At 48.5% G+C, this 20,173-nt stretch overlaps 1 protein-coding gene across 1 annotated transcript in view; it reads left to right on the top strand.

Annotated features, from left to right (window-relative positions):
* Window positions 1-19,737, top strand: part of commd10 (COMM domain containing 10) — a 54,091-nt gene extending 34,354 nt beyond the window's left edge. Inside the window, exons 6-7 of the mRNA XM_035380160.1 lie at window positions 19,034-19,093; window positions 19,367-19,737. Of these exons, the coding sequence (XP_035236051.1) occupies window positions 19,034-19,093; window positions 19,367-19,405 (99 nt within the window). The 3' untranslated portion in view covers window positions 19,406-19,737. The remainder of the gene's footprint in view (window positions 1-19,033; window positions 19,094-19,366) is intronic.
* The last annotated feature ends 436 nt before the right edge of the window (window positions 19,738-20,173 follow it).

Below are 20,173 nucleotides of genomic sequence, written 5' to 3'. Positions count from 1 at the left end.
CTTTCCTCCGCGTAGCAACGGACGGTGGGGCGTGAGCCGAACGCGTTTCGAGAAATTTGGGTATCGTCCGCAATTTCTCAAAACGCCAGGGGAAACACGAGGCTGGCAAAATCGGTGTGGAGAAGGACGGTCCATAACCGCTTCTGGACCGTTAGTTTTTTTGTTTTTCGTGTTTTATTTTGTTTTTTTTTGTACTTCCTGATTTTGTCATCGCTGCGTTAACTGCGGTGGCTACTTGTTACGTAGCGTCCGGCGAATGTAGCGCATTAAGGTCCATTCGCCGTTTTTCGCGGAAGGCGAGGGGTTCGGCTGAGCGCCCCCCCCGGTCGTTAGCCGTGCGCGCGCTAACTGGCGCGCGGGGGTTCGAAAGATGTTCAACTTCTGCGCCGCGGTGGTCCGCAGAGTCTGTGACTGTAGCCGTGTGCAGCCAATCAGACAAAGGACCGAGGAAAATTCGAGTTCCAGAATGCGGAGAGGGACAAAATTATCACCCGTCATTTATTATCTCTGTTTTATTTCGGAATTAGCCCGATAGCGTGTCGAAACTCCTACTGGGCCGTGCGGTTGATTGCTTTGTTTTTATGATTGCTTATTGGTTTTTTATAGGCTGAAATGGAGAAAAAAAAAACGGTTTTGTTTTCTTTGGGTGTTGCTTAGCAACAGAAAAGAGGACACATGAAGCATCCTCACCCTTTTTACATTTCCTTATCAGTGCTTGGGCGAATGGTAATCAGCACTACTGCTCCCTTTCCCCAGGACTTTACAGTTGCCCAACTTTTCCCATCTTTTTTCCTCAAAAGAGATTTACATAATTCAGAGAGGCGGGTTATTGTGTTCCCATTGTGGTTTAAACCGTCGTAATGATCTCGGTCGACCCCGATGCTCGGTTCATACGCCAGAGAAGGCAGGTTTTCTGAGAATATTTGGAGAAGCTCGCTATAAACGTTCGGTCGAATGTTTAGACTTCGACTGCGACTGATTGGCCCTTTATATTCCTGTAACTAACCCACGACTGGAGAAGAACCTCCTGCTGATGTTTCACAACCCATCAGGCCTTTTCTCTCTCTAGCGGCTTCTCTGCTCTGTTCCAGGAGTAAACGCTGTAAAAATGACGGTTTGTTTTTGAAACTCTTCATTGGACGGGCACGACTCTCTCTCCCATTGTTCTCCTGGGCCTGTTCGTTCCAGGAGAGCGGTCACGTGACCGTATTTGCGAGGCGAGGGCTTCCTGGACGCGGGCAGGTTATTTCCGAAACCGTATCCTGGGGCAGGAAGTCCGAGCGTGACGCATCCTGCAGGTGGGTTGTCGCTGAGCCCTGGCCAAGGCTTGTGGGTTACGCCATTCCTCCTGTCTTTTGTCTCCTCCAACTCGCTCACACACATACCCACGTTCACACACACACACACACACACACACAGGCGCATCCGATCGCTCATATTTGGTTGCGGCTTTTGGACGGATTGACGCCCCTATTCCGGAAAACCCGAAAATCAAAGGCTGCTCGGCAGGGCGAGCGCATTGTTCTTCACTCGACGTCGTGCACTTCTGTTTATTGTTTTTTTTTTTTTTTTTTGCAGCCCTGCCTGTCTAAGCATTCAGAGATTAAGGCCTCTGGGGGTTGTTTTGATGATTAATGGTAATTTTATCCTGATATCCTGTGAATCGGGCTTCCCAAGGCTGACGGGCCGTCTCGGCTCAGACTTCGCCTGTTCGTACTTGCGGAGGAAGGTCACCTTCAGCAGTCGAGCGGAGTCCTTGGGCTTCTGCGGATAATCGCGGGGCCTGAGCTTGTCCCGGTGCTCAGGGCTATCCGGTGTCACAGTCAGCGGTGCTTTTTTTATGCTGTTTTTGAATCGCAGATTTGGGACTCTGTGTACATATAAACGCGCTGTAATCTCATCCACATATATACCGAGACCTGTAAGCCAGACCTTGCTGGGCCTGATTGCTGGGACCCCCTGCCCCCCTCCTCCCTTAAATTTGAAACAGGAGCTACGCTAGCTTCCCCATCTGTGTGTTTTCCCGCTGTGTAATGCATTTCCCAGAGCATGTTTGCAGTTCTGTCACTCGCCCGTACATTTACATTTAGTCATTTAACAGCCCCTGTTATCCACAGCGGCTTACATAAGCAGTGTGCGGTACATCCAGGTCTGAATCCCGGCCATCTGGGTCGCAACCAGTGACACACGACACGTCATCCTACAACATGCCTTCAGATGCCACAGGGAGGCACAGGATGGGGACAGAGAATACAGAATTGGGGTGTAAATGGGTTTGGGAATGTAGGTTTCGATTTGGCATGGATACAGCCAGTAAACCCATGCAGAATGTTTTGGTATTAGGCGAGCCAAGGTGTAGTTTAAATAAGTCAGTTTTCAGTCTGTGGCAGGAAATTGGCTGTGACTGACGTGCAGATTGTAGCTTGCCCCATAGCGGGGGGGGGGGGGGGAGTAGGGTAGAGAACGCCAGAGGATGGCCCCTTTCGGGAGGTACAGTAAGGCTAGGCATCATTAAGGTCTCGTCTAATTCGACTCGCCCCTCTCTGCAACACTTGACCTTCGGAGCCTCTGCTGAGATCCACTGCTGCTTTTCGGTTTTTTTTTTTTAAACGTTAAATTCCGCGACCAATTCTGGCCCAATTAACAGGCCGAGAATCGAGCGTAACCACATTTTGTCGACTTCTTTAATTGAACAATTAATGGCTGAGTAACAGTGAAATCCAGCGAAGAGTGAACGCCGCTGCACTATGGGCGAAATTGGGCCAATCAGCTTGCTCCGTGTACTTCCAGCTATCGATGGCAATAGATTGTTAATGAAAAACAGAGTGCCGTCTCCTCATAATTATGTCTTTAAGTACAGAAACAAACCAGAAAAAGAACTCATTACGCGCGGTCGTTCCTATTATTGTTCATTAAATGCAACGAAGCAAGAATGCCTGAGAGAAATTATACTGTGCACTGGTGAGAGTGTGCGTCTTAAGCAAGCAGACTTCATCAGAAATAGGAATGTACAGACACAGGACTGAGGAAGGCAAGTTTATGTGTGTGTTTTTCTTCTGGTTTTGTTCTCCAGTTACTTGAGGTCATTTTTATGTAGGAAAAAGAAACATTTTCGCCGAGCGCTTGAGTGAAACATATTTAAATGATTGAAACGCGTTTCGGCGAAGCGCGTTAAAATGATTGAAACAACATAATATTCAGAGGAGAAAAAACCCGTCTGAAAATACTGGCCTATCTCGGATTGGGAAGGGCATCTCCATCCCCCCCATAATATCACACAGAGCGCACGGCGCACATTTCACGCGCCGACAGATTGCTGCCGTATATCAGGTCCAAACCGTTTTTTCGGAAGATTGAAGCGAGAGGCAAAAGGAAATATGAAGAGGGGAAGTGCGGAGCGGGGTTTTTTGGGGAAAAGAAAAGCAAAAAAAAGAGGTGCGCGCGGTGCCTTGAGGAGGCCGCGAGGAACGGCATCAAATCTTTCGTGTGACACGCCGCCGCCTCCTTCACAGAACGCGTGTATTTCACCGTCTCGCTGTCAGGCCCGCGGTCCCGCCAGCACGCGCGCGAACGGTTTCATTCATGCCGCTCGGCCGCCAGCACAGAACAGGGCTCTGAAATACACGCGCGGTAATTACTAAAGAGCGGCAGGCAAACGTACCGGACGTAGGCCTGCACCCTCTCTGTACCTGCCTGTACAACGTTAGCATCGTTCACTGTATTATAACTTATTACCTCCAGTTCATGGAAACTGAATATGTGTGACATGCATGTAATACTTCATTAAATATCGGTTTTAATGATTGGTTGGTTTCTGGCTACTGTAGTTGTCATCTTATGGGTCGTTTTTATAAGTAATCCTGCTTTGCATATGCTACGTAGCGCGCGCGTTAATATCGTGTGCAATGTAGAAGTAAATTTAGCGCTGATGGTAAAATTTTTGGGGGGAAATGTGTGGGGGGCAGTGGGGGGGCGGGGTGGGTGTCGGCGGGTGTCGGCGCGGCGCTGTCGTCCTGCTGTGAAAGGGGGCGAGTGGGCGAGGCTTTGAGGGACGTCCTGGCCCCGGTTTTACGGGGGTCCTGCGGATCCCCGATAAGACGCCGAGCTCCAGAAGCCCCTAAAGAGGCGCGTCGGCGCGGAGCCGCGCAAAGAGATAAAACTCAGAGGCTGGAGAAAAGTCAGCCCTTGGCAATTACCCCGACTGGCCAGCCTTTCTCCGAGCCCACGCCGCAACCTTCCGGAATCCGTTTGGTCACAGTCGCGCGGGGAAGAAAGGCGCTCGGGAGGAAGGCAATTTGCCCACTCGCTTTTCTGGGGGCGCTCGCTCGTCCGTGGAACTTGCTGCCGTGATGCTCGCCTTCCCTACCTGTCTCCCGTCGGTGCTGGAGAGCGGACAGAACTGTGCAGAGTGTGTGCAGTTTTATGGAGGAAAGCTCAAGACTTAACTGGTCGGGGAGGAGGGGAAAAAAAAAACAGCCATTCAAAGCACTCTGTAGTGTTTCGCTTACAGTACGTTGACAAGAAACTGTTTTTGGTTATTCGACGGCCCGAAGGCAATGCGGAGCAATTCACCCGAAACCATACGTTCGGAATGTTTGCCCCGCAATATTTTTAAGGCGAAAGCCGGTGAATAATTCATGCTGAAATGTACACGCGCAGGTATTTCTCTGCGTCAGATCAGGGAAGCGTTTCCACAGGGCTGCCGATAGCAGGATATCGAGGGGCATATCGAGGCCCCCCCCCCCCCCCCCCCCTTCCCCCCGTCGTTAGGTGTTGACGTGAGCCTCAGAGCCAGGAGAGGTTTTAATTTCCTTCTGCTTTTTCACTGTGGGCGATATAAAAATCAGGACAGACACCATCCCGCCGAAGACTGGCGCTGGGGCGAGTGATTTATGTTCCTCCCCAAATGGGCAGTTGGGCTCGGTTTTTTCAGCCGCACGGTTGTTTTTCTTCTTCTTCTCCTTTTTGAAAGTTATTGTTAAATTTCAGAAGTGTTTTTTACGTGCTCGTGCATTTTAATGTTGAAAGATGAGAGCTCTGAAACCGTGTGGTGGTCTGGTTGTGGCTCCGCGCGAATCCTCTGAAGGTTTTATTTACCGAGAACATAAAGATAGCCCCCGCTATCTTAGACCGGCTAAGGCCGCTCTCCAGCCGAAGTTTGCCTGCTGCCAGTCATTTGTGCCATCCGCGATTGTCGCGCCGCGTTTCCGCACCGGAGTTGTGTGGCGCGTGTGGTTTCTGGCTTTTTGCGGTGGAATTCTACCCTCGTATGGTAAAAATCAGTAAACGGCGCGATAGAGATCGCAGCCGAGCTGGGTTATTGCGCAAGAGTGGGGAAAAAAAGAAGTCCCTGGAGACTCTACTGGCTGTAAGCAAATCAACATCTTTTTTTCAAAGTCTTTGGAGGGAAAAAAAAAAAAAACTACAGAAAATTGCTTGTTGGGCCTAGGCCTGTTCGCCTGTCATGCACGCTGCTGTCTAAGAAAACGTTTAGCGATTCTTTGACGTTTGGCTGCTCTGTGGGAAGAATGATAGCTTGACAGCCAGCGCAGTTTGGACAAACATACGCTATGTAATTAAACTGTGTAAATATTGATTAATGACACCTTTAATGGCATGCTCGGGGGAGTTGGAACGAGGAGAACTTAAGGCTGTTATGCATTTGCAGTAATATATTGACTTTAATTAAGCCGTCTGCCGTCCTTATCAGAGCGCTTGTTGGCATAATCGAGGCACTTATCCTAAGATACGTGCTTTCAGCTTTAAGGTTTAAAATGTTTTTCACTAATCGGAGGTGAAGACACCTGTGTAAATATGCACAAGATATGGATTTGCATATGGATCTTTTCTGACAAAATGCAGGATGTCATGGCCTTTAAGTGCTTTCAACGCAGTTTGAATCCTTATCGAAATAAGATTGTGCATTCCCTCTAATGAGTGTCAGAGCGCACGCAAACATAGGCCTGTATGCAGACCCAAAACTTGCAGATGCCTTTTCGCATCGCGAGCTGCTCTGAGTAAGAGTGTCTGCTAAATGGCAGTGAAGTTAAAGTACAGTGAGGTGCTGTTCCACTTAACTCATTTTTCACTAATGGATTACCTGACGTCAAGTGAAAAAGTGAAGTCAAAAGGACCTGAATCCGAGTGCAATCCAAATACGGGTGACCCCTTTAAAAATCCAGCTTTCACGTTCATTTAGAACTGCTGCTTGGCTCAGCTTCTCCCATTAGCATGGGTGAACGTGCTAAGTGTGCTCACTCCGAAATGAACTTTCAATATTTTGACTAATTACAAAGCCGCCGAAGCAATTAGGAACGTGTGTTCGCTTTTCTGAGCTCCTCTACTCGATCCGGCAGTTTGAAATGGCAGTTGGAGTTGAGTCAGCCATTTTGATAACAGGCCGGTGTCAAAGGTTAATCTGCTCCCCCCCGGGGCCCAATTCACAGAAGCAGTCTCTGGAGGCACGGGCGGAGCGGTCTGGCCCTCGTCTTTTTGGTGCGGCCGCGTTCCGACACGCGCCCCCGCGGAACGTTCTGGAAACGGCCCCGCTTCCCTCCGCTCGCCAATCAGGGGGCCCGACGCCGGCGCAGGGTTCGTTAAAAGCCGTATCCCGTCCAGCGCTTCCGTTTCTCCGCAACTTTTAACATTTTTTTTTCCCCGCCGCAGGTTGATCTGAACGTCTCTGGGCTCCGCGACTTCGACGGCTTCCGGGGAGCAGCTGCGCGGGAGCTGAACCGCGCTCGCTCTCAAACCCCCCCACCCCCCCCGATTCCCACACCCCCCCAGCCCCCACCCCCCCTCAGCCCCCACCCCCCCCCCCCCACGCTCTGCCTGGCCTCGCTCTCTCTCTCGCTCCCTCGCTCCGTCGTGTGGAAAAGCCTCCGTCGTTGCGAGGCCCTCCCGTATGCTAATTAGCCGCTAATTTCCTCCGCGGCGGCGGCGCTAATGAGGGCGGGCCGCCCTGCGCGAACGCCGCGTTATGGAAATGCGTTCCGCCGTGGGACGGGGGGGAAATGTGCGCCTTATTTCCACTTTTAAGGACCGCTCCCCCCCCCATTTCCCCCACCCCCCCTCTCCACCGCTTTTTTCTCTTTTAATGAGGCGCGCCGTCCTCTGAGACGGCGAAACCAGAGGAGACGCAAACAAACAAACGAGCGCGATGACTCGATGACTGAGTGATGCGTGCCCTGTGAAGTCTGCGCTCTCTGTGAAGGCACACGAGTAGGTGGTGTAAACAAGTCACCGTCGCCGCTGACGACCGCGACGTTCGGCTGAAAGGGCACCGACATCAGACCCGCGAAAAAAACAAAAAAAAAAACACACAAAAACCCTGCATATCTTCAGGAACTATTGAAGGGCATTCAAACAAGCGGATAATTACAAGTCCCTGTGATTATTTACCGAACCAAAGCTCGGGATGTGTAACGTTCGATGCGACAGGCTGCGCGTGTTTGTCGAGATTCTCGCATATAAGCTTTTTGAAAACATTAATGCTTTGTGAAAAGTCTGTGAAATGGCAGCTGCTGTATTACAGTTTGTTCCAGTCCAGACATTTTTGCATGATGTTTTACAAAATGCCCGCCCTCAGGAATATTTACTAACCTTTGTGACACTAGGCTCTTTGCAGAACACAGGGGTGGGCTGTTTGGAGCTTCTCTTGTACACAATTGACGGGCGACGCTATGCATGGTGGTGTTAGTTGGTGTTTTTTTTCACACTGGTGGATCCTACTTGTTCTCAGATTCAGAATCGAAGAGCTTGCGTGCATGTCAACATTGCTAAAATTGACTAAACTGACAACTGCATTTTGTCAGCTATCATTACTTTACTGCTTGTCACTGTTGCCCTTTCCTTAAATCTGTTTTATACCCTGAAAAATCTGTTTACAAAACAAATAGTTTAACGGCCATCTTGAACACTAGTGAGATAAATGCATGGAAAATAATTTAAAACTCCTTTTTTGAGTATTTTTTTATGTTGAGTGTGATTGCCAGCCATGCATAGTTTACGGTGAGAATAACTCCTTTTTCTGAGCTCTATATTTGGATAATAAGCAGATTAAAAACAGCGGCAGATGCACAGGGTCCATTCCAAGTCCTCATCGAAGGAGGGAGCTCGCTCTTTATGCGTTTACGTGTAACTGGGGCGCCGTCCGGCTCGTGGAAGACACTTACTCCGCAGGACGCTGCGCCGTCCACCAATCAAACGCCTCGTGCGGGATATTACCACAGGAAGTGGCGGTCTGTGCGCGCAAGTGGTGGGGGGGGGGGGGTGGTGGCGGTGGGGGGGTTAAGGAGGGGGCTGAAACGCCCTCTCAGACGATGGGGGGGGGGGGGGGGGGGGGGGGGGAGGCCGTGGCGGTGGGGGGGTTAAGGGGGGGGCTGAAACACCCTCTCAGGCGGCCCGTCTGGACGGCCTCCCTCAGAGAAACGCGGGGCATGGAACTCTGGGAGCCCCGGCAGGTTCGGAACAGCAAGCGCCGAAAGGAAGTGGGGCGTGCTTCCAAACGTGGAGCAACCCCCCGCCCTCGGGTTTTGGGGTGCGGGGCGCAGTGCCCTCGGATTTGGGGTGCGGGGCGCAATGCTCTCGGGTTTTGGGGTGCTGGGGGGCAGTGCCCTCAGTTTTGGGGAGCGGGCCGCAGTGCCCTCGGGTTTTGGGGATCGGGGTGCAGTGTCCTCTGGTTTGGGGAGCGGGGCGCAGTGCCCTCGGGTTTTGGGGAGCGGGGCGTAATGCCAGTCCCTTGTCGTGCGATTGAAGGGGGGAAGCCCGTTCCCCGATGGCCCGGCCCGGCCCCCTCGCATTTGGCATTTACCACAGACCCGTCGGCACAAAACCCGTCAGTCAGAGCTCTGCTCTTTCACACGTTTGACTGGCACCCCCCCCCCCCCCCGCCCCATGCCCCATCTCCCCCCCTGCCCCCCCCCCACCCCCCAAAGCTCTCGACAGCCTCTTTCAATGGACACGTCAAAGAATGTCGAGAAGACAGAGCGACGGGAAAAAAAACCCATCAGCCCGGGCGACGCTCGGAATACGCCGCGTGGAATACGGCGTGCGGAGTACGGCTCGCGGATTTAATTCCCTCGCTGTCCGTGCGGGAGCGCGGCACCGCTAACGGGCTAACGGGCTGTCGGAATGACGTCTCGACCTGATTTCCTGCTCCTCTCCTCCGCCCCGAGATTGGAAGAGCCCTGGGGTCGAAGGAACCTCTTTCCCATAATCCCCGGGAGGTCGGGGGTCAGGCTTGGTGGGGGGTGGAGGATGGGGGGGTATTGTGAATTGGCGGGGGGGGGAGGGGGAGCAGGGTGGGGGGGGGGATGTTGTGGGGAGCCGAAAGGGAAGGTGAGACGTGACCCGTGTCCAGGGATGAGGCCGTGTCTGAAAGGGGGCTCTGTGCGCCCCGGTCTGTAATTAGGAGCTTCTCGGCGCAGAGCCGCTCCTGACAATCGCTGCCTTTGTGCCGGGTTATTGCTCTCCGCTGAGTACTGTACTGAATGGGGGTGTGAAAGCCCTGCGAAAATCCCACCCTCGCCCCCCCCCCACCGGGCTGTGGTGAATTCAGCCCGCTTGGGGACACAAGTCCTCAATAGGACAATAAACCTGTTTTCTTTCCACTCTCCCTCCCTCCCTCTTACTCCCTCTCGCTGTGTCTCTCCCCCTCTTTCTTTCTTTCTTTCTTTCTTTCTCTCTGGCTAATTGAAGGCAGATTGACCAGACGAATGCCTCCAAGGCCCCAGACCCTCAGCCGGGCTTCAGCCTCAGGGAGGGAGCGGCTCTCTCTCTCTCTCTCTCTCTCTCTCCCTCCCTCCCTCCCTCCCTCTCTCTCTCTCTCTCTCTCTCCCTCCCTCCCTCCCTGTCTCTCTCTCTCTCTCTCCCTCCCTCCCTCTCTCTCTCTCGCCTCCAAGGCCCCAGACCCTCAGCCGGGCTTCAGCCTCAGGGAGGGAGCGGCTCTCTCTCTCTCTCCCTCCCTCCCTCCCTCTCTCTCTCTCTTCTCGGAGGCCCCAGACCCTCAGCCCCAGGGAGGGAACGGCTCTCTCTCTCTCTCTCTCCCTCCCTCCCTCCCTCTCTCTCTCTCTCTCTCTCTCTCTCTCTCTCTCTCCCTCCCTCTCTCTCTCGCCTCCGTGGCCCCAGACCCTCAGCCCCCGGGAGGGAACGGCTCTCTCTCTCCCTCCCTCCCTCCCTCCCTCTCTCTCTCTCGCCTCTGTGGCCCCAGACCTCAGCCCCAGGGAGGGAGCGGCTCTGGCTGCTGCGGTCACCCCATGCAGATCTTGCGGGCGGCGGGAGACGGATGTGTGCGCGCGGCACGTCTCCTTCGCTACCGCCAGGCCGCCGCGATGGAGGATGTGGGTTTGCTGGGCGGGAAGGCCGAGGCGGGGGGTGGGGGGGGGGGGGGGGAGCACACGGCTGTGAAAATGGGACTTCCTGTTCGGGGTTTTGAGGCCAGCTCGGGTTATGAGGCAGCACGTTCGTCATCCCCCCCCCCCCCCCCCCCACACCTGCTCGCTGTAACCTGAGGGTCACCGTTCAGGTCGCGCCCCCCCCCCCCCCCCCCCCGCACCTTTGTCTGCTGATAGCACGCTCCAGGAATCTGGATGATCTGCCTATCTATTTGAGATCTTTGCCAGTTTCACCGAGTCGTTTTTTGTTTGTTTGTTTGTTTGTTTGTTTGTTTGTTTGTTTGTTTGTCCCCCCCCCCCCTTTTTGTAAAGTCACCTTTGGCTTGCGTTCTTTGGGGCGATTATCGGTTTGGTAAACAAGAGGAGGGAACGGCGCTGCTCCCTGACTCTGGACTCTCGCTGAGCTCGGCATCTCAGCGCACCCCACGCTGGCGTTGGCTCCAGAACGCCAATCAGCCTGTGCGTGACATCACTTCCTCCCCCCTCAGATGTCTGATTGGTCGCTTGTTCTGCATGGCGGCTTGAGCGAGGCTTCATAAACGCTTTCTCTTGGGATTCCGGTGATGCACCGGGGGGATGGCGGGGGGGGAGGGGGAGCTGTTATTATGAGCCAGCCACTTAAGGGTCTATTCATCTGAAACCCGAATGCTAGATGTCAGCCAGGAAACAAACAACTTCCAAACTCGGTTGAGGTTTCCATACGAGCGCTAGTAATTTTCGAATAAGGTGGGGAATGTTTTTATTATTTTTATTTATTTTGACCCGTGCTTCGAACAAGCCTCTGTGAATGCATAGCGAATGCCAGAATTTGATTTAGCTGTCCCTGTGCCTGGCTTACAATAGGACAAGCCTGTCGTGTGTTTCTAGGCGAATGTTTGATCAGTGACAGTGCACTGCCGCCACGCCGCGCTTGCACACACACTGTGTGCCCGCGTCTCTCCGGTTAAATTTAACCGAAAGACGGAAATTAGCCAGGCGGCGGGGTGCCAGACGTCGCCCGTTTTGCGTGTGTGTAAATCACAACGGCTTCGGCAAAAATATTATTTTCCAAAGGGACGGAACGTTTCCGCAATAAAGCTGAAAAGAATTGCTATGCAATATTAATCAGTCCTGTTGGAGTTCTCCTCTGTGGCGTCTCTTCCCTGTTTTATTTTCCTTTCTTCCTCAGCTGTCACTGTTTTTCTCTTCACTGGCTTTGTACTCTTCCATCTCTGTCTTTTCTTTCAGACTCACACACACACACACACACACACACAGACACACACAAAAACACACTTTTCTGACAGTCTGCTGTGGACCGTCTCATTGAACTTTTCTTCAAAGACCAGAGGCTTTTGTCACTGTTCATGGGAGCGAATTGGTCACTGTTCCTATGAAATGATTGACACAGAAGAAAAGTAAAATGATTTCTTTCAAAAAAAATTTAATTATTTCCCAGCGACCCCAAAAAAAGAACAGTTACATTTATATTGAAATTTATCTCATTTGCTCACTATCCAGTCAAAATTAATAAATAAATAAATGCCAGACATCGACCATACAGGAGACTGACTGAGACAGCCTAGTAGTATAACAAGAAGGGTTTTAAGAGCTCGGTGTCCATGGCAACTGGTTAACCCGGGAGTCCTGGATTTTATTCATAATTAAGAATGTTTGGGGAGCTGAGGGTGAAGTGCCAAAAACAAGCAGCTCTGCCCTGAGCTCCTGTTTCCATCAAGATTTCCACGAGACATTCGCGAGGCAAGAAGAGCAGGAAGACTGCGATATTTTATCTGTGTCGGTATCAAAGAGGAAGCGTGTTTCCTCAGGTGAACGAGTATCAGGAGACAGTCAAATAAATATGCTTACCCTTCACTCATATCGTACTTCGCTTAGATATTTTATGCATATAATGAAATATGCTCAGTACAGTCTGAAAGGTGTAGTGCCAAGTACTCCACGTCATATTAGATTATTTTACAAAATATATTTGCAACATACCTCTCCCAGTGAATGTGTCAGATCAGTATACTGTTCATATTTATGGTTTAACCTATTTTAAAAGTATTGATGACAGTTTTATAGTTTGTGACCTGACCCTATTGTGCACTATACATGCAGATGACGAGATGGAGGATGAGATGGAGGGAGGGTGGGAGGGTAGAGAAGACTAAGGAGGGCACCAAGGGAGCCTGTGGCTTGCAGTGATTCATGTATAAATCCATCCTGTTATTTTGAAGGTATATTTAATTAATACGTTTCAATTCGTATTCTAAATACTCCCAAATATACATTAATAATGGGTTTTAAATTTTTCATCCCACACATCATTGTAGCTCTAACTGACATTTCTGGAAAGTGTGGCAGTTGAGAGGATAATTAAAATACTTTGTGGTTAGATTGAATTGTGCCAGAGAAAGAGGGAAAAACTTGCTTTCCCGCTAAGTTAAAACATTGTGGACTTGTTTTCTGGTGAAATAAATTCAACAATTTGCTTAATGTTGGCCGACCAGGATGGTTTGTGAACGGCACCCCCCCCCCCCCCCTTCCATAACATTGTAATGTCCTCAGGACACTTTCAGTGTTATCTTATGGAAATGTGATGCCTGGTTGAGTGCATTTTGGCATTATTCAGCATACGGAGTCATTTTCCATCGTTACTGTGGCTTTGTGATAAGGCACACAGGACACAGCGTCGTCCCCTGCTCATAATGGAGCTTCATTATTTGCTTAACTCTGACACCGGGGTTGTGCATGAAATGATTATTTTACATGTTTGATCAGATTATGTTTTGGCTGAAGGCTCCTGTGTTGAGAAGCAGCTGCTGGGTTCCAGTTTGTATACAGTGGTCCGCTGTGTTTTGGCTAAACCCTGTTTAATGACGTGTAAAACGCAGATGCAGGTCGTGCTGTATTTATGAATGGCAAACAGCCGTATTTTGTCGATGTGCGACGTTCCTTAAACGGAGCATCCGTCCGTGGGACAGCTTTAGACCGCAACTTGTAAATTCTAAGCAAATTGTTTGTCCATGAATTAGAATGACAAATGAGTGCAAGTGCCTTCGATGCAGGTGCAAGTTTTCGATGGTCACTGAACTGAACCCGAAGACCTTGGTAAAGGTCGGAAAACTAACGCTCGAAATGAACAGCGAGTGAAATTTAGGGTCAAGTTAATAATCGAATACGGACTCTGGTAGTCTGAATCGGGCTTAATCGGGAGGAAGTGCCGTGCCCGCAGTCTTCCTGTTGATGACCGGGCCTTCCAGAGTTTTCTTCTGTGTGGTCTGATGGAGCCCAGTGGCTGTTAACACCATCCAGCCCTATAGAATGATCAGGGCCTCACTGTTTGTAAAGAATCTATGACTGGCCAATGAGCTGCGTTTTTAAAAAAAAAAATTTTTTTAAGTCAAGGGCGCAAAAATGTAACTCAAAAGTTACTTCTGCCTCCCTTCTTTTCCAGAGTTTTCAAATCACTGGCGACAGCGGGGATATCATTCACCGTGACTCGCTCAGAAATAACAAGGGGTCTCGAAAATACCAGGCAAGATAATCACCAGAGCAACGCGCGAGTCTAACGCTCTTCTCCCTGGTCCCCCATTTAGAAAAGATAATTGAAAACTGCGATTGATAACCTTTCAAACTGGCGAAAACACCTGTGACAGTTTGGCAGCTAAGAAGACCGGGAAGCAGATCATCCTGCCTCGGTTGTAGGGCAATTTGCATAATTGTTGGTTCCGTTGGTTTTGTCTTAAGGAAGTTTGGTTTTTATCAGGTTCTGGACAGGAATAATAGGTATGAGATATGAATTGTGGTCTCACCCTACGTATAGAAAACAGAGCGCAACTAATCGCTCAGAGATGACATAGGTTACAACCAATAGAACAGTGCTTATTGTGATTGGTCGATTTCTGGTTAGGCTTCCCGGCTCCCTGGTATTATGAGGAAGTAGTTAGTATCCTCCAATGGCCTTCAGTGGTGTTCTTTTGGTTGTTACCAACACACTCCATGATTGGAGGAGCTCAACTTTCTACCAGTCATGTGGCATCAGGACTGTCTTACCTGTGTTTAATTGGCCCCTTGTTTCTGGGGGTCGGCTGTGGCGGTGTGTAGGGTTTTGAGTGCATGCCTGAGTTCTTCTGCTATGCCAGGGTTCTTCTGCCAGAGAAGGTCAATGTAAAAACACTAAGCATTCTCAGTACTGGTAGGGTCCAGTGCTTTCTCCATTAGCACTGAGAGATTCTAGCAGGGTTATTTTTCTGGACTTTAAACAATAATGAGCTCCCTCTTCTCACCAGAAACACTCGGCGTACAGGAACGAGAGACGTCAAAAATTTTATTTTAATAAAACCCCTGGAAACCATAAATTTTAGCACCCGGCAAATAATTCATGAGAAGTGCTTTTTTATGTCTCGCTCTCCTCATCAGTACCAACTCAAGGAGACATAAAAAAACACTACGTGCTGCAATGTCATCGGATAAATTGACATTAATGCCTGATGTTTAATTTAAAACTCATAAATAAGCCGTCTCTGTTGGCTCGCCGTCTGCGCGGGGTTAGCGTCGTCCGAGCCCCGTGGCGAGATTGTATTTTAGCTTTTTCGCCCGGCAGAACCAACGGCAGCGTCCTCATCTTCGCGGCGTCCTCCTGCCCCCCCCCTGGGTTGCGGGCGAAAAGCCACTAAACACGCAGCGGAACTCTCCGGAGTTCCCCCCGTCTTATCGCTCATCGTGCTGTTTTTGGTTGGCTCCGCCCGTCCGTGGAACCCGTCACCGTTAGCCCAGATATGTCGAGTCGCGCGCGGCGCCTTCGTGTCGAAACGTGGGAGGGGGTTTAACCCTTACCTCCTGACACACATTCCCTCCTCCTCATCGGTTTTTTTTTTTTTTTTTCCTTCTTCAAATGCTCCAGATTCCACATCGTGACATCGCCCGCCTGACACTTCTTTATGAAACCAAACAATGGGACCGCGTGCTGGAGAAATGCGCACATGTTTATGTTTTATAAAATACAACCTCGGTATTGGAGAGTTCTTATGAATCACCTCGTTAATCCCAGTGGAGAGCAAACGCAGACTCATTACTGGTTTATATTCCACTGACGGCATTTACAGTCTGTTGAGTTTGATTGAGCCATCAAAGAAGAACTTAAACCTTCAAAAAAGCCTCAGTTGATGGGTATTTTCCCCCTTAATATGTTCACTGACAATCTGTTTCCATCTTAAATCAAATTTAAAAATGTTTGTTATTCCATTTTGTTTAAAACAATGAAAACATTTTTCAGGAACTCTTTCAAAGAGAGAATAGTTGAGGGCTACCTATTAGAGCTGTTGTTGCCACACATAAAATGACCATGCTTTTCAAATGAATTTTGTATTACTGAAACACTGCATAAATTCATTCTGTATACGCGTATGTTTGTACTTAGTTGCAATTAATGTCAACAGGTGAACTGTAGGTTTGTCCCCAGTACGTTGTCAGGCTTTGAAAAAGCCACCAGGCACCACATGTTCGTAACTGAATCCTTTTAATATCACCCTGCAGCCTTCTTTACTTACTTTTCTTTGCTTTTCAGTTGTCCATGATCAGCTAAATCAAAATGTCTTTCAGCTGGTAAAAGAACATAATTTGGCAACAGCTTTGTGAACTGTCTTTTAATGAGGATTTCTTCAAACTGTCAACTAACAAAGACTCTTCAATTTATTAGCTGTAATTATACGTCTTGCATTTCTAAAAGATATTTCATTGGAACATTTTGTATTCGTCCCTTTCAGGTATTCTCAGAGTGGAAAATTGGTATGGTTGAGGGAGAAGGACGTTTTAGAAAGAGATATTCGAAAAGTGTTCGGGGGGAATTTGCAAAGAACAAAATTGTGCAAGAGAACAATTACAATTTACAGCTTACATATTCTTGGGGATGTGTTATAGAAGCAAAATTAACTTGTGATTGCGGGAAGTTTCACTGCTGTCAGAGATTAAACGATACAGATGTACTAATGCAACAGGCGTTCTTTGAACCGAGCCTATATTTATCCTAACTGGGTAATAGACTCATGAGAAACTAAATCAAATGTGACGCTGGTTAGCCGAACGAACTCCATTAATTTCTCACTCCGGTTCCTCCTGGAAGTTGCACACTTTAGCAACCTCTCGAGGCAATGGGAAATCCCACATTAGATTTCCATGGTAACTGAAACATTTTCTTGTGTAATTGTACGGCGAGACCGCTTCAGAACACTCGAGGTTTACCTGAGGAAAACTCACCTGAGGACTGGCGCGTATGGTGTAATGTCCTCGTGATGTGATTGGCTGAGTGGAAGTCAGCCGTCCAGGAAGTGCTGGCGCTGATTGACAAACCCAGAAACGGGCACTGGCAAGCGGTGGATTATTTAACAAAGAATCTTAAACAATCCATCCTATATTTATTGACAAGTTATTTAAAACAACTAGTTATCCCAAAATTTACCTTGTGAAGTAACTGTTTGCAAACACTTTCTGGATTAAAATATAGGTGCAGTGAACCTAGAAGAGTATTGGCTGTGCATTGAGAGTTGTCCACTTCACGCAGTGCGTTTTGGCAGTGTCATTTTGCACGATTCTGGAGCTCAGGGGGGGCGTGTTACATTAATCGCTGTTGTGCTGCAGCCACGCTTTTCACAAAGATCGAATAAATGATGTGATCATTAATAACTCGCCTGAAGATCAAATTAAGATCTAATTAAGGTGTGTGAAGATGGGGCTCCTCACACTTATTTTTGTCTGGATCTCTGCAGTGTTTTTTTTTTTTTACCCATAATTCATTATTTTCACACGCGCACGCATGTGTGGAGTGTGTGTGCGAACGTGTGTGTGTGTGTAGATTTTCACCTGCAGTATCTAAAGTGTGTTTAAAACTAGACTGTGAGGTTTTCAGGTCTTAGGAATATTATGTTTGTTTCTTTTTAGTGTCTTTTCCTCTGCCGTCGCCCCCACACCATCCCTCCATCCTTCCATTTTTTTGACTTGCCACCCCCACATGATTAAGTGAAAAAAAAAATCCTGATTTTCCTTCTTCCAGTCCAGTGATATTGGCTGCCTTTCACAACAACGTTGTCATGGCCAGGACTTTTTTTTATAGCGGAATGACCTTAACACAGGACACAGGACACAATATGTGTTAACCAACAGTAAGCTGACGTATTAACAGTGTCGCAACATGCTTTTTTCTAATAAAGACCCACAAACCGTCCAAATCGCTATTGGAAACCGTACCTGCGGAACTCAAATATGCCGTCGGTCTCGTTGCCGTTTTCTGGGATGGCGGAGATATCTCTGTCGGAAATGAACGTAAAGGTCACATCGGCGTCCGCGGCTCCCCATTGTTTGAGCCGCTCTTCCCTTTCCTAATTAAAGTGTGATATCAAAGCGCCACCCCGAGAACCAATTTCATGGTAATTCTGAAACGAATGAATGCTTCGTTTCACAAATGAAAGTTTCAAATCGAGAGCGTTTCAGACGTTTTCTCTCTCTCTCTCTCTCTCTCTCTCTCTATTCTTTCTGTTTTGTGGTAGTTTTCTTTACAACAACGGTACACAGTTTACCCCTTCCACCATTTTGTCACGACACGTTTAAATAAGCAGGCGTTGTGTTTTGTGGCCTTCTTCCCTTCTAATTTTTTATTCTCATATTGGTCATTGTGAGGACCAGTGATGCAGCTTGTTGGGAGAGATGTGATTGATTCGCTCTCGTATTGATGGTATTAAAATGACTATTCTGCATTTATACAGTTCAGTGGAATGGAAAACAAGGTAGAAGTGTGGGTAACCAGTGCGTTGTTGAAGCAGATAATAGCTTGACATTTGTTTGCCGTTAATTTGCATAGAAAGCACTGTTGCTGTACGGTTTTTTTTGTTGTTGTTGTTGTTTTATGCGGAGTAAAAACAGAAGCTGTTGCTCTTGTCTAATCCAAATCCAAGTCTGCCCTACTTTTCAACATTCGCACTTGTCAAGTGAGTTTGTGCTAAACATCACATTCTTCCTCTCGTTGCTCTTAATTATGGATGATAATGTAGGCTCTCATTAATTTCCCTCTCATTAATGTGCCCTGACACATTCCCTCCCCCGTTGTGGTTCTTGCCCCGAAGCGCTGACCGTTCGCTTTGGCGAGAAACATTCTCGCTAAAGACTTCAAATGATGTCGCTGACGTGCATGACTGCTGGATGGTCATGAAAACTGTGGTATGTAGATGCCCTCATAATTAGCTTTTAAGGGTGGTACTTAATGAAGTGTAACCGTGTCAGATCTTAAGGTACAAAGATGACCAAAAAAACGTTTTTCTGTGCTTGCTGTTGGAAATGCTTTTCTGTGCATGCTGTTGGAAACTGTGCTTTTTGATTTGGTTATAAGTTGGTTGCATTTTATACGTGACAATATGGTGCCACTCCTAATATTTATGTTTCATTTATTGTCGTGTCTGAAAAGGTGAAAATCAGTGGAAAGAGGTTTTTGTGCATTTTCCAGAAAAGATGAAAAAGGCTGCACTTCCTTTATGGCGGGGGAAGGGAAATGGACTCTTTGCCTGGACAAAAACGCAGCAATTATTCATGGGAGGCTTTTTACAGAGAGCCGGTGGACGTGTTTGTGTGGGAGCCCCGTAATGCTCAGGGTGTGCCTTCTCTTCCAGAACGCCGAGAAGCTTTTTGTGGAGTTCAGCCACCAGGAACTGCTCCAGTTCTACAACAAGGTGGGTTCAGAATCTCTCTGTGTTCCCACACACAACCCCCGGAAATGCTGGCCTCTCTTTGGATGGTTTTTGGCTGGACCGCAACAGCGGGGCCAGCCCTACAAACGCGAATGTCTGTGACTGAGTGAGTGAGTGAGTGATGAAGTTACGCCATTGGCCGGCGGAGTTATGAAGTTACACCATTGGTTCGACTGGATCACGTGTGTTAGGTCCAGCCATATACTAGGTTTTGACCTGGTCTTGTTTAATTGTCGGTTGGTCTTTGTCTTGCAGCTGGAGACGATCCAGGGCCAACTGGACTCTCTCACTTGATGGCGGTCAAACAGTCTCCCTTAATGGCGGGCGACAAGGTCCTCATTCTTGCCTGTGTCATGTGACCAGCGAAAGAACTGTACCCAGAATGCTTCATGTCCTTTGATGGCTGCGACGCGGAGTAATATTTAGCCATCGACAGCGTTGTACATACAGTGTCAGAGCCCATTTTGTCATTGTCTTGTCATTCCTTTGAAAGTGTCACCATTGCTGTCACTCAGCATATAGACACTGCGGACACTGAAACGTCAGTCCCTTTAGTGTAAGTGGTTCCTGTGATGGCTGTGTCATTGTTTGTCTGCATTAAACTTTATTTGCTGTTGTTTTTTAAAGGCCTTGTTATTTTGTGTATTTAACTGTTTATATATTTTTTTTATTTGACCATGCAAATGTAAATGTAAATGCAATATCACAAAATACGTGCACAACAGCACATGGCATTTAGCGAAATAAAGTTGCATAAACACTTTGCCCACCTCATTAGGGAGGAGTAGAGGTTCCAGAAATGATGAGGTCATTTAACCTCTTGAATGACAATCATGGAGGAAAAGAAGAAAGAATACACTGACCAGTGTGCTCTGCTTCTTAAGAGAACAATGCTTCTTGGCTGTCTCACCCAACCCCCATTGGTCATTTGTGTGAGGTGGCAGTGTAGTATAATGGATAAGGAACTAGTCTTGTAACCTAAAGGTCACAGGTTTGATTCCCCCAGAGAACACTGCCGTTGAACAAGGTACTTAACCTGCATTGCTTCAGTATATATAGCTG

The sequence above is a fragment of the Anguilla anguilla genome, chromosome 10 (assembly GCF_013347855.1).
Source record: "Anguilla anguilla isolate fAngAng1 chromosome 10, fAngAng1.pri, whole genome shotgun sequence".
Classification (NCBI taxonomy): domain Eukaryota; kingdom Metazoa; phylum Chordata; class Actinopteri; order Anguilliformes; family Anguillidae; genus Anguilla; species Anguilla anguilla.
The sequence above is the reverse complement of the archived record's forward strand: the minus strand, read 5'-3'. Positions and strand labels throughout refer to the sequence as shown.